At 36.9% G+C, this 13,790-nt stretch overlaps 2 protein-coding genes across 2 annotated transcripts in view; one reads left to right on the top strand and one right to left on the bottom strand.

Moving 5' to 3' along the window:
* LOC135216210 (WD repeat-containing protein 19-like) overlaps nucleotides 1-8,415 on the top strand; it is a 54,863-nt gene extending 46,448 nt beyond the window's left edge. The window contains exon 5 of the mRNA XM_064251345.1: nucleotides 6,797-8,415. Coding sequence (XP_064107415.1) covers nucleotides 6,797-6,908 — 112 coding nt within the window. The 3' untranslated portion in view covers nucleotides 6,909-8,415. The remainder of the gene's footprint in view (nucleotides 1-6,796) is intronic.
* The window catches only part of LOC135216338 (WD repeat-containing protein 19-like), a 927,827-nt gene that overhangs the window by 108,486 nt on the left and 805,551 nt on the right, over nucleotides 1-13,790 (bottom strand).

The following is a 13,790-nucleotide window of genomic DNA, read 5'->3' on the forward strand; positions in this document are numbered from 1 at the left end:
GACTCTACCGAAATGGTCGAAAAACGCAATTGTAAGCTAAAACTCTTATATTTTAGTAATATTCAAGCATTTACCTTCATTTTGCAACAAATTGGAAGTCTCTAGCACAATATTTCGATTTATGGTGAATTTATGAAAAAAACTTTCCTTCCCTCCGCGCGCAGATTCTCCGCCATAAATCTCCGAATTGCGTACATCGCATTCTCGGAAAATTTGCTTCGTTTCATATTAGGCATTTCATAGAGTTTTATATGTGAAAATGTGCGCAATTTCATGTAGAATAAAATGAAAAATATTTGAAGGTTGTAGCTTTTCTAATTTCCGAAATAATTGCATATAAAAAAAAAATTTATAAAAATATTTCGACATTTGGTCAACTTTAACTCGTCCGAAATGGTCGAAAACTGCAATTGTAAGCTAAAACTCTTACAGTATCGTAATATTCCATCATTTAGCTTCATCTTGAAACAAATTCGAAGTCTCTATAACAATATTTAGATTTATGGTGAATTTAAAAAAATATATATTTTTTTTTACGTCCGCGTGTTACGAATTCATGCATCATTTTGTGATAATATTTTCTCTGTGTTGCTGTTATCGTTTTACAATGTGTTATATACCAAAAAAGATTGTAATTTAGTTTACATTACAACGAAAAAAAAGTAACTTGTTACCTTAACCGTTTTGCGCACAGCGCGATTTGAATACAATTATATATGAAATTTCGTTTTTGCGCTATCATATATCGCATTATTTATATATGATAATGATAATTTTTATCATTTCTGATGGTTGCATACTAAACTTCAGGCAATGACAAAAAAAAGGAGCCAAAAATGAACTCTTAATCTTCAAAAGTAAGCGCGCTGTGATTTTTTGAAAAAATTATTTTTTCCGCTTCTGAGCTCACTCCAAACCGGCCCCGGCATTCGGGAGAGGTTTTTATTTTTACCGCTTCGGCGTTTAAGGGTTAAGTACATGTCAGTAAAAATATGACTTGGGAGAGAAATTGTGAAAAGGGCCACCTCATAAGTTTGTATTGTTTCCTAATATGATGCATTCATTGACTTGAAATGAGCTATAATACAACGTAAGGTAACAAAAGAATGAACGTTTAATAATGTCACTAAAAGTCCCAAACAGCGCAAATAACCTGCACATTAATTTTGTGTAATCTTACCTTACATAAAGGTTTCTTTTTCCTTGGGGTTAGGTAAATAAAGCTGGTCAAACTTAGAAACAGTGTCCATATCAACTTCTCTAACTGCAACCATTTGTCAAGTTTCCATGAAATATAATTTGTATTGATCTTGTGTAAGCTAGCAAAGTATTCTTTCTCACCCACTTTAAGTGACAGAGAAATTAATGCCCCTTCCAAAGCCCTCCGTTTTAAAATTTTTGCTTTTGATCATTATTTTACAATTACCAAAGTTCAGTCTGTGATTTTCATCTCAACAGTTACTAGGTTTTGATGAAGAAAACCCCATTTTTGGTAGCTCTGTGAGTCCTTGAAGGAGTTACTCTTATGGTTCCCCCATGGTTCCATATGACAGACCAACAAATATCAAAGAATTCCTCTGAAGACACACTGTTAGAGTATAAAAGATCCCCATTACTTGCAAAGTCTGTGAAAGAAAAAATACTCACCACTAAGTCCCATGCCTTTTTGTCAATAAAGAGGGGGACGGGGTGTTTGAGGAATCATAGGCTACTAAAAATAGATTTTCCCCTCATTAAAACTTGTTTTTTGATAGCATAGTTGCTCTTTGCCCTCAAGGGAGCATATAGTAAAAGATATTGACACGTGATGAATAGGCCTAGCTCCCAATTAAAAATTCCGAATGACCCAGACAAAAGTCCATGGCAAAGTTGCCCAACGTTTTACCTACCTTCTTTTATGCAGGATAACTGTAAGGGCTCAACAGTAAATGGTAGGAAAAGCTATTCTTTGTGGTTCTTGTGGCTTATCAAATTACCATGGCATCTTGAAAACTCTGTTCTCGACTAAAACAATGTGCCAAGGGGACATATCTCACCTACCAGTAAACAGTGTACCCAAAGTGGTTGACGAACACTGCCTCTGATGACTACCTTGTAAACTCACAAACTTTTTTGCAAGAAATGTATTCAACATAAACCAAAGAAGTACCCTTGGAAATCATGTAACCAAGAAGGGGTGGGCTCCGCCTTTCTAATTAGGGACACTTAAGACAATTCTCAGCCCATGAAGGGAAAGTGGCTGGTTTGCAATAAGGGGTGTAAGAAAGAAGGGCCATCGGGATGTTTGCTGCAACATTTAGGTAAACCTTGAGCGCTTGAACCGAGCATAATGTTCTCTCTGTAATTCTCTGTAATCCATCATTATTAAGATATCCTCTTGTCATCCATTCCCTCCGAGCTCTCCTTTCTTTTGTTGGTATTTTTTCATTGCCTTCTCTTATTGCATTTTCCATATTTTGCCACTTTTCCTGAGGATGCTAGAGCACTGGGCCTTTCTCCTTAAGCTGGTTACATCTATTTCAATTATATTATATTGGTTCTTCAATTCCTCTGTTTTCAATCATTTTAGTTGTCTCTGATTTAGATGTACTCTTCCTCAGATTTTTCAACTTCACCATCACTGTTGCTACAACTGGTTCATGGTCACTATTACAATCAGCTCCCGGGTAGGCTTCCACTTGCTTGACAGAGTTCCTAAATCTTTTAATGATGGTTAGAAAGTCTGTTTGGTTTCTAACCATGTCACCGGAGCTTTTCCATGTCCAGAGATGCTTTAGGTGATGCTTAAACCAGGTGTTTGATATAATCTGTTCTCTCTCTAAGCACCAGTCTACAAATCTGTTTCCTGTCTCATTTCTTCTACCTAATCCAAAAGGTCCTACAATATCTGCTGTTCTTCCCTGTCCCACCTTTGCTTTGAGGTCACCAATAACCATAATTACTTCATGCTCCTTGCACTGCTCTCTTGCCTGATTTAACTCCAGATAAAATTGATCAATATCCTCTTCACCATGTTCTGACGTAGGTGCATATACTTGTATTATGCATAAATTAAATGGTATGCCTTTTATATGTACCACCAAAATCCTGTCAGATACAGCCCAATAGCCTATCGAACATGGTTTAATAGATTTGTCTAACATCACACCAACACCTCTCTCCGCACTCTGACCTCTCGAGTAGTATATGAAGGTTGCTCCTGTTGAAGTTGGAGAACATCTCACATCTGGCCCTCTAACTTCACTTAGCCCTAATACTTGTAGTTTCATTCTTTCCATTTCTCTCTCTACATTTATTTTCTTTCCAGTCTGATATAATGTTCTAACATTCCAAGTAGCTATCCTTATCTTTCTTGTTTTCTGTTGTTTTTGGGTTGTTAATACTTTTCTTTCATTTCTTTTTGGGGCAGTAACTTGATGGCGGTCAAAAGCCACCTGCACCACGTTTGACCGATCAAAACAACCACATCATCCATTCTGACATAGTTCCCACTAGTGCTGTTCATCTGCAATCTTCTTTGTGACGTAGCCATGATTATGTTTGGAGGTTATACATGTTGAGGTCTCCAGTTTTCTTCCATGCCATGGTTATAAGCCTGAAAAGGTTGACCATACAAGACAGTAGAGGTTCTAAATTGGGAGTTTTCCTTCTCCTTAGCCTTTAACTCAAAAGTTTATCCACAAGAAACCCTAGAAAGGGAGGCTTACAGGTACTACACCTTGCCTAAGGGTGACCTGGAGGTAGTTGCAATTCAAGGTAGCCTCATAAGCAAATATAATTTAAAAGACCACATATAAACTTAAATTGTGGGTAAGAGCATTTAAAATAGCTATGTATTATTACTGTTATTTTATATTTACATATTATTTTTACAAGAACATATCCATGTTTGAACAGTCAGTTTAGGTTACAAGTGTACTTCTGACATTATAAACTAATTTTTCTTATAATGACTGCTAGCTTCACAAAACTACAGTAAAACACCACATAAATAAGCTATATTCATTGGTGTTATATCTTAAGTTGTTATAAACTATCCAGTTGATGCACAAGTGACAGTTGTTGGTAAGTAATTGGAACTTACTAAGAATATCGATATTAAAGTACCACCCATAGGTCCCAAATGGTATATACTATACTTCCAATTATCTTTAACTATTGTGATAAGGTGAGAATTGTTTACAGCTGCATTAAACATATGCAGTCGAGCCACAACAAAGGTCAAAAGTCACCATGTCATGCCGACCTACGTAAGAGTGTTTTAATACCCTCTTGACTGGTGTAAGTTAGTCTCCATGTGATTATGGCAGATGTAAGTAGCAATCTCGATGTACAGCTTCCACTACAATGTATGTGATGTACTTGGCAACCTCTCAACTTGTGCAGAAGGGGTGAGCAGTAGTCACAGCATCCTAATTGTCAGGTCAACACTAACCTTGACCTCATGTGATCTCTGCTGCTTTCCTCGCTGTGTGGGAAATTCCAGCGTTCTTCAAACCCACAGGCAACCTCCTTCCATTGTTCTGGGGTTGTGGGTACCTGCATCACCTCATCTCCATACGCAACCACTATGGCCCTACAAGTCTGGGGCACAATACTGCTGATTGTGTCGGGAGCTACTCAGAATTCAAAGGACAGGCTCTTGTAGGGTTCTCCAGTTGCAAGGAAATGCAGGGTGATTGCGACATGCAGGCCTTGCTTAATGGGTCTTCTTGATGTAGTGTGAGAACCATTCAACAATTTCATTGAAAAGCTCCTCTGTAGTCTTGGTAACGTTCAGGTACAGTCCTGAAGTTTCAATTTCCAATTTTTTCATCAAGTTGTTGTAGTAACCTCTTCTTTATAAGTAGGGCCACACCCAGCATCTCCTTTTAAGTCTTTTTGGCTTCTTGTGCTTTCGTTCCTCCTGCAGGCACTTCATTACTCTTAACTGCAACAGGCCATAGTAATAATCCAACATGGCCAGTGCTAATTCAGGATCATGTACGTTGTCGATTATCGCATTATTGTGATTCATATATACATACATCGAGCTACAAATGTCTTTTAATATCTAATTCGCTCTACTGTCATGTATATTAACCGAATATACTTTCATATATGTTAACCATAGGGGAATTTTTTTTAGTCAATAAGAAATTTGTCAGCTCATCGACCCAACAAATTCAAGACGCACAGTGAAGCATCTAGACCACAGGTTGAGCAGGGGGAGAGGGCTTTCCTGACGAAGGCCCTCTCCCACTGCTTGACCTGGCAGGACACTCATAAGGAACTCGACTGTGCCTCCCAAGTACTCATAAATAACGGATATTAGAATAAATTAATAATTAGAGAAGTCTGTACAGCCCTGGAGAAATGGTAGGGTAGTGAGAGCCTGCAGCCTCGCCCCCAGAATAATATCAAGCTGTATTATAAAGCCTTCATGAGTTCCCATTACCGTGAAGAAGAGGACTTCATTAAGAAGATTATTGCCAACAATGTAATCACGGTCGATGACACCAAGAAAATTGACTTAATTATATATTACCAGAATCGGAGGACGAGCGGCCTAATTATGCAAAATAAACCCTCCCCATAGGTACGAGACCCCCTGAAGCAGACGTGGTATACCAATACACATGCCCAGTCCATGGTTGCAGCGGCACCTACGTAGGAATGACCTGCATGCACCTGTTTAAGAGACCCTCCTGCCAGGCCCAAGAGGGGGCTATTAAGAGCCACATCTGTACCAAACATCAAGAGGCTGTCTCCCAGGATGTGATCATCCAGAACATTAAGATCATCGGGAAGGCTCCTGATGCCCGTAGGTTATGCCTGCTGGAGGTGCTTCTCATCCAGCAAACAAAACCAACACTGAATACGACACAGGAAGAATTTCTCCTCCCCACGAGTATGAGAAGACCTGCCACCAACAATGACACTATCGACCACGACAGCTCTACGGAATACGACACCTCCGAACGAGATACTCCTTCAGGCAATGACAGCCATATTAGCCGTGATGTTTTGCAGCGTTACGCAACACCCAGCAGCGTCACCACAAACCTCAGGAGGTCTAGAAGATTACAAGAACGAAACCATCAACATGGCAAAAGTGGCTTGTGACCCACCTCAAGCGACCAATGATAAAGAAGACTTACCGCTGCCAGCCAATAGGAGATCAGCATGGGGCAGACCCCCTGCTGACGACCCCAAATATAAGAAGGACGGACACCACTCCAGAAGCAGTCCACCCTTATCTTCCCAGCTTAGAGGATGTGTGGCAGCTCCAGACGAAAGCTCGTTATAAGAGAGAGAGAGAGAAAGAGAGAATGACTTTGATGACAATGATATCATAGTTTATCTATATAGGCTGAAATATAAACGTCGATCTTGACCTGTTCAAGTAGTACAGAAAAAGCCACTTTTCGAAAAATGGAGGAGAACATCTACAAGCATAACGCTACTGAAGTAGCCATCACTTTTAATGAAGTATGCTTGAAAGACGGTCTGCTTCGTAAGTAAAATAATAATAATAATAATATTAAACTATTGTATTTTTATCCTAATTCTCCTTATAATTGCCATAGATAACAGCTTTCGGCTAGAGTGATTCCCATTTTTATAGTTCATGGAGGTCAGCCTCTTGAATGAGGAACTGTAAAGCAGTCGGCTTCTTGGTATTTGCGGCAGCTCACCCTCACTGAATATCTACTGCTGGCACCGTGCTGATGGTTCATGAGCTCTGTATTGTGCTGGAGATATCAGAATGGTATAAATATTCTAGGTCTTTGATATTTTCTTTTTTCTTTTATAGACTTGTAGAAGACGGAGAGGAGTGTCCCATGTGTAGTTCAGCTTTGAGTGCAGACAAGCTTCCCGTGGCTTCGGAGTGGAAGTCTGTTGTTAACCCTGAAGCCCATGATTAGATTTAAAACAGGTTGTACTAAAATCTCTAGTTTTCTGAAGAATTCATCTAATATTATTATTACTTATTCCCTTGCACAAGCAACATACATAATAATTTTTGTAAATGTGGCTCTATTTATTGTACTCACTGACAAAGTACCTACCTTATAAGGTTTTCCAGATGTTGAATGTTTTATCATAGATTTTTGTGTGGATAGTAGTCAATATTAACCTTGTCATTTTTTTGTCTTGTTCATCCATATAGGAATCTGCCTCACCAAGTCACGTTATTCTTATCCGTCCTGTGCTATTACACTACTTTATGAAGTGTAATAGTGATAATCTAGTCATATTCATATAATAATTACTGTGAGTGCAGATATTTGTGTATTGATTTTGGACACAATAGTTTTATTTAGAAACTGGCATGTATGAATTTTATTCCCATTCAGGATTTTTAATGTAATATTTGGAAAGAGTTTTAAGTATGGTATAAAGCAATATTTTGCTCTTATAGATCATAAGTTTTGTGATGTGTTACGACAAAATTTCCCTTAATGAAAGCAGTTAGTTTTTTATTCCTATCAGTGTTTACAACCAAGGAGGGATATTTTTATTCATTTTTCACTCGACTTTTAAGCCTGTACCATCTAGCTAAAATTTTTTTAAGTAAATTTCTTTTTGTATTAGCAGTGGAAAGGAAATAGATTATCCTTTAGTTTAGTGTGAAAGTGGCGAAACCTTAAGATTACTTAGGGGTTATTTTCAGAACTGTAATGAGTTGCAAAATTTATGCCATCCACGCTTACTTGTCTTTCGTTTTGATAAGCTAATAAATGGAAAACAAAAACTTGGTATCTTTTGCCAATAAAATCACAAAATGAACCTGGAGAAGTGTTCGAGGCCTCATCCATGACCTTCCAGTTTCGTCTTGCCAGGTCTGTCCAGATTATTAGCGGCTTCAAATCGCCACCAGAGATTTGGTCATTTTCTTTTGCAAAAATGGTTACAAAAACTGACCAAGTAGATCTGGATTGCAAGAGAAAAAAACAGAAAAATTTCCAAAATAAAGGATTCTAGAAAAATTTTGCTATAATTGAAAGGCTCACAAGGAAGGAGACAAACAGAAATCAGTTAAAACTCTCGTAACTGAATTATTTTATTAGTTAATCTTACTCTGTATTTGATTGATAAAGTACAAGTTTCTGTGTCAGTAAAATTTTCATTTTCCAGATGCATAAAGTATGTTTACTTGTAACCGAAAATCTATAATACAGTACAGTATTGTAAATGCGTTTATTGTACACCTCAACTTTGCAAAAAACAAAAGTGAGATTTTCTCTGTTACGGATCGAGATCCGCTCAGGTTCTTTATTACATCAAACAAAAAGGATTCAACACCAACAATTGAAACACGGGATACGAATATAAAGAAACTCAAACAGAACAGAAGTTTATTTACAAGCTTATTCACAAAGATAAATGCAGAATGGTTTCTCTTATTTACACAACAAATTGAAATCTGACTATGTATGAAAAGGGGGAAACAGTGCAATAATGAAATACTTGCTGGCCAGTTTTGCAGCTGTTGAGATCATTTCTTCGAAACGATGGATCCCAAGGGGGGGGTCAGTAAAAACTTCAGGTGAGCTTCTTCTTATCTTCACACAGCAGGAAGGAATGACTTACTCTTGAAACTTGAAGGGCGGGTTACTTCTGAAGACAACTTGCAGGATGCTTCTTCACAGAAAGGGTTTACTCGGCGTCGGGACTTCTTCCTCTCCGACTACGGACTACAGACTTTACTTTCTTATTTCCATTTCCACTCTCTCTAGTGCGTCCTCTTCCTCTCTTATCCTTCGTCTCTTCCTTCTTCTCTTATCTCTGATGATCTGATCTCTTCACTTCTCAAGAGTCACACACACACACACACACACATACATATATATATATATATATATATATATATATATATATATATATATTATATATATATATATATATATATACACACACACACACGTCAAACTTGGGGCGGGGCTAACCAACGAACGTTTCCATCCCAAGAACTGAGAATAATCTGGACGAATTGTTACGTCATATCCAAAGCGTTGTGTTGCTTCCGGCGTCCACATGCTGGAGTTCCACAAAACAACAGAGTATTCTCGAACAAATCATGAGAACAGACGCCCCCAGAAGAGATACATTTTCCTTTCCTTTAATATTTTTTTCTTGGCTATAAAGCGATTACCATGACATTCCCACACAAATGTCAAAATTTGGGCCATATTGCACTTCCTCCACATGTACAGAGTATAAATAGAATCACTTAGAAATTGACACTAAAAAGTTTATCGTTTTCCAGAAATTTCCATTGTTGAATAATATGCACAAGATAATTCGCAAAATACAATCCCTGTATGTTTTGATTTATATAATTAATTTCATGACAACACTGACTAAACTACAGCTTTCACTTGTTGACAAACCAAAGGCTCTTGGTGATAACAAGTAATAATTTAATTTCAGCGTTTAATAGTTTTAATTTTCCAAAACATTTCTGGGACACATTGTTCACAATTTTGACAAAGAAAAAAAATCTAACATTCATTACTGTATAAGTAATAAATGACACGATTGTAGCTTCATCCACGTGACCAGTGCACAAATTAAATCATGTACTTGCACCATTCCATTAAACATTTTCATGAGCAGATATTTTGAATGTACTGCAGATTTTCTGGATAGATAGTTTATAAAGATCGAGAAAAATGGTGAGATTGTTCATCTCAAACAGAAAATTGATTGAAACTGAAAGGTAATATGTTATCTGAAAGTCTAACCAAAGAAAAGGAAGCACAGTTACAGCCTTAGGGGCTCAATTGCTTCTGATATTCATGAAGACCCGAGCCATTGTCTCAGCCTTCGCAAATGAGTTCCATTTTGTCAGGACCAGTCTTGAAGGAAAGTATGGTATTGCAAATTAACCTCCAGTTATCATGAAAAGAAAATTATGTTCAGAGTGACTGGAAACCTGTGTTGAAGCTCCGATGTCTACTTATATCAGCAATGTTTCTTGGATCGAGCACTGTGGTGGATTTAGGTGAGGGAGGTTGGGGGGGGAGAGGATAAGCGAGCTCCAGTCTTCGCGTTGTTGTCAAAACATGTCAGTCTTGATTATCGCTCGACTTTGGTTTGATCGGGTACGAACATTATTGTATACTGGTCTCATACGCGTATGTCTTTGCCGAGTGCCATGTGCAGATTACACATTTTGTATGTGGAGTTGCGTAAGATTCTGAAGATTCTGTAAGCATTATTGCCAAAAACGTTTTTGTGTCATCCACTGTCCAGCTTCCGTAAGGAAGAGAATTTCATTACATCTTCGATACTGGAGGCGTTCAGATCTCTCTCTCTCTCTCTCTCCTCTCTCTCCTCTTCCCTGTTCTCTCTCTCTCTCGCTCTCTCTCTCTCTCCAAACTCTCTCTCCTTCCTCTATCCTCTCCTCTCTCTCTTCTCCCCCTTTCTCTCCTTTCTCCTCCCTCGACATCCTTGAGATTATATTAACGTAACGTAAATTGGTCACTCGTAACTTTATTTAGTGTTAGATAGTGTTTTTTGTGGAATCTGAACAAACATTGTTGTTGTAACGGCGCCTGGTTTTTATAAAAGTGTAAAACAAGACTGCAGCAAAGAAAGATGTAGGTATACCAAAAAGGTAAAGTGTGTTATATTTATTAGTTGCAACTAATAACTGATAGGAACTGTGGTTAGATAACAACTAATAACGGATAGGAACAGTGGTTAAATAATAAGTAATAACAGATGGTTACAAAGGTTTGGTAAAAATTGATGGTTACAATGTTTTGAGTGAAAAGATTTACACTTTCACACATAACAAATTTTTGTGTTTTGTGTTTGTTTAATTTTTTGTGCATTTGTTCATTTTCTTGTTGAAGTGTGCCTTTTTATTTTGATACTGTCCACATTTTTCTGTATTTTCATTTACATTCACAATTTAATTGACTTAGTTATTTTCATTAATTAGTTGTTGCACATATAATTAAATTTAACAGTTGTGAATTAATTTGCATTTACTTAGAATTCTTTTCAAGTTTTATGGATCACCTGAAGATTAGCGACCCCTAATACCTCTCCTAAAGAAAATCGACCCCAATATTTTCCTCCTGAAGAAAAGCGACCCCAATATTTTCCACCTGAAGATAAACGACCCCTGCTTGTTGGTGTCTCCAATCTTCAGGTGACCCACTTTAGCTCACAATATTATGGAAAAAAGGAGAAAAAAATATAGATATATATTTATTAAAAACTACTTTATTAAACATTTGTTAAAAACACATTTGACAAACAATCAATAGTTAATTAAAAGCGTATTGTCTTGCAATTTCAGTACAAAAATAATCAAACCTACTGTAACCCCTGTGGCTAGCGCGCGCAGCGCAACATTACCTCTTGCCAGAATATACCGAGCTTGCCAAGAATCTTTAAAGATGCGGATAAGGCGCGAAGCGCCGTTCCGCCACGGCCTTACTGTAACCTCTGTTAATTCCTCACCTTAAGAAAAGCGACCCCAATATTTTCCACCTGAAGAAAAGCGACCCCAATATTTTCCACCTGAAGAAAAGCGACCCCAGCATGTGTTGGGGTCGCTTTTCTTCAGGTGATCCAGTTTTATTATTGTTTAGCAGTTGTGAATTAATTTCTAATTTTCAATTATTACCTAACACTTTTGAATTTTGATTGAATTAATTTTCTTGGTTTTTATGATAAATTAATTTTGATTTAATTTTACTTAAGGGGGCCGGGCGGCTAATACCCTTTTTTAAGGACAGGACTTTGATATTCATACCACTTAATAAGGTGACTTGGGACATCTCCAAACCGCATATGATTTTCGCCTCTGACCTTCGGTTTTGTGACGCCAGGGCGATTTATCCCGAAAAGAACCATTTTTTCAAATTCTATCTCCACCCTTGATATTTAATATTAAGACCTGGGATTACTACCATATATAGACCTGATGTAGACCTCCAATCGAAGGAGAGTTTTTTTTTTTTAAAGTCATTTTTTTGCAAGATACGAATTTTTCAATATGGTAAAAAAATAAGCCCTATAAATCAGGAGAAAAAAATTTATAAAAAAAATACGAAACAAAAATTGGAAAAAAGGGCTCTATTTGATTGTTCTATAATGTCTTTCTGAGTTATATACCAAATTCCATTGTTATAGCTTTAAAACTAAGTGAGAAGATAGATTTTGAAGGTCAATAAGTATAGTTTTGAGATACGGGCGTTCAAAGTTTTCCTTCGTATTCTATAAAGACAATGTTAATAAATAATTATTATTATGAATGTATATTTTTTTGTGTGTATTAATAAACCAAAACTATTTTATTTATCTTAATTTAATCATAAATGATGATCCCTTTGCTCATATATTGTAGCCTGGGGCACTGCTTGAGGCAAGATGGGGCACTCCTTCCTACGCAATTCTCTCTCTCCCCTTCACTAACTCGGCTTATTACAGCGAATTTTCTTCTTCTGTATGTTAGCGAGATGTTTTCCTTGTATTTTCCTCTTTGGCATGATGAATTCTTGCCCGAAACAAAGATAAACAAACGTAAATGCAAGAGAATGTCAAGAGGTGAAACTCGAAGGCGTACTCTTTTTTTACAAAGACAATTTAATAAATCATGATTATTATGAATTTCATATTCCATTTTGGGTTTTAAAAAACCAAAACTTTGTTATTTATCATAAATGAAGATCTCTTTGCTCAAAGATCGTAGCCTTGGTGCACAGTGTGACGTGTACTGTCAAGCAAGACGGGGGCGTTACTAAGCAACCCTCCCCTCTCTTTTCACTAACTACGCATATATTATGATATTCTGTAATAATACTTGAGCGATTTTTCTTCGTCTGTATGTTAGCGAGATGTTTTCCTTGTCTTTTCTTCATTGGCATGATGAAATTCTTGCCGAAACATACATAAACATACGTAAAAGCAGGCGTATGTCAGAGGTGAAATGGAACGTGTAGACTACTCGAAGTCTGTGATCGCACTAAATCAGGACTGGACTTGGTAGCTGAGCCTGGTCTCCTTCTCGACTCGGGGAATGTCTACAGATGCCATTTCTCTCAATTTCTTTGACAATAATTATCAAAATTTACGATAATAGAGGAAATATTGCATTTTCTTGTACGGATCAATGTTTTAGGCTTATTGAGTTACGTTAACTAATTACCCTGTAACTACGAAAGTAAGAGGAATTTTGACGAAATATTTGAATATTTCGTATACGTATTCTCAATTGCCATATGAAGCTCCATGAATTTTTTCATGACTTTGCATTTTTTGCCCTATACCTCCATATACAGGGGTTCCGGCCGGCCCCCTTAATTGATTCAAGAATTAATTAAACTTTACTTTGTTTTCAAGTAACAGTAATTTTCCCTGATATTGTAAATTTCACTTATAAATTTTGAGTTTAATAATAAATTTTTGTATTTAAAATTTTTATAAGTGTTTTCTTTATTTTACACCAGTATATTTGCATTTAATTATGATTATATTTATGTTAGGTAGAAACCTAGAGTTGTGATTAATCTGTTTTCCTTCAATTTACTTGAAGTGACTTAGAACCAGGGAAGTACTTAGACTTCTGAAATCAGGGAAATACTTAGACTTTTAAAGTTGTTGATGGAATGATGCCCTTTGATTAATTTAATTACTTACAAGATTACCTCACACCTGTTTTGATGAACTTAGTCTGATTTTCTGCAATACTGGTAAGTTGTTAAGGGATCACTGTTGCCTTTAGAGTATTCAGTCGTTTAATACCTGGGATGAGGGTTCAGGTGTCTGGCTTTTGTGAGGTATCA

This window comes from Macrobrachium nipponense, chromosome 6 (genome assembly GCF_015104395.2).
Source record: "Macrobrachium nipponense isolate FS-2020 chromosome 6, ASM1510439v2, whole genome shotgun sequence".
Classification (NCBI taxonomy): domain Eukaryota; kingdom Metazoa; phylum Arthropoda; class Malacostraca; order Decapoda; family Palaemonidae; genus Macrobrachium; species Macrobrachium nipponense.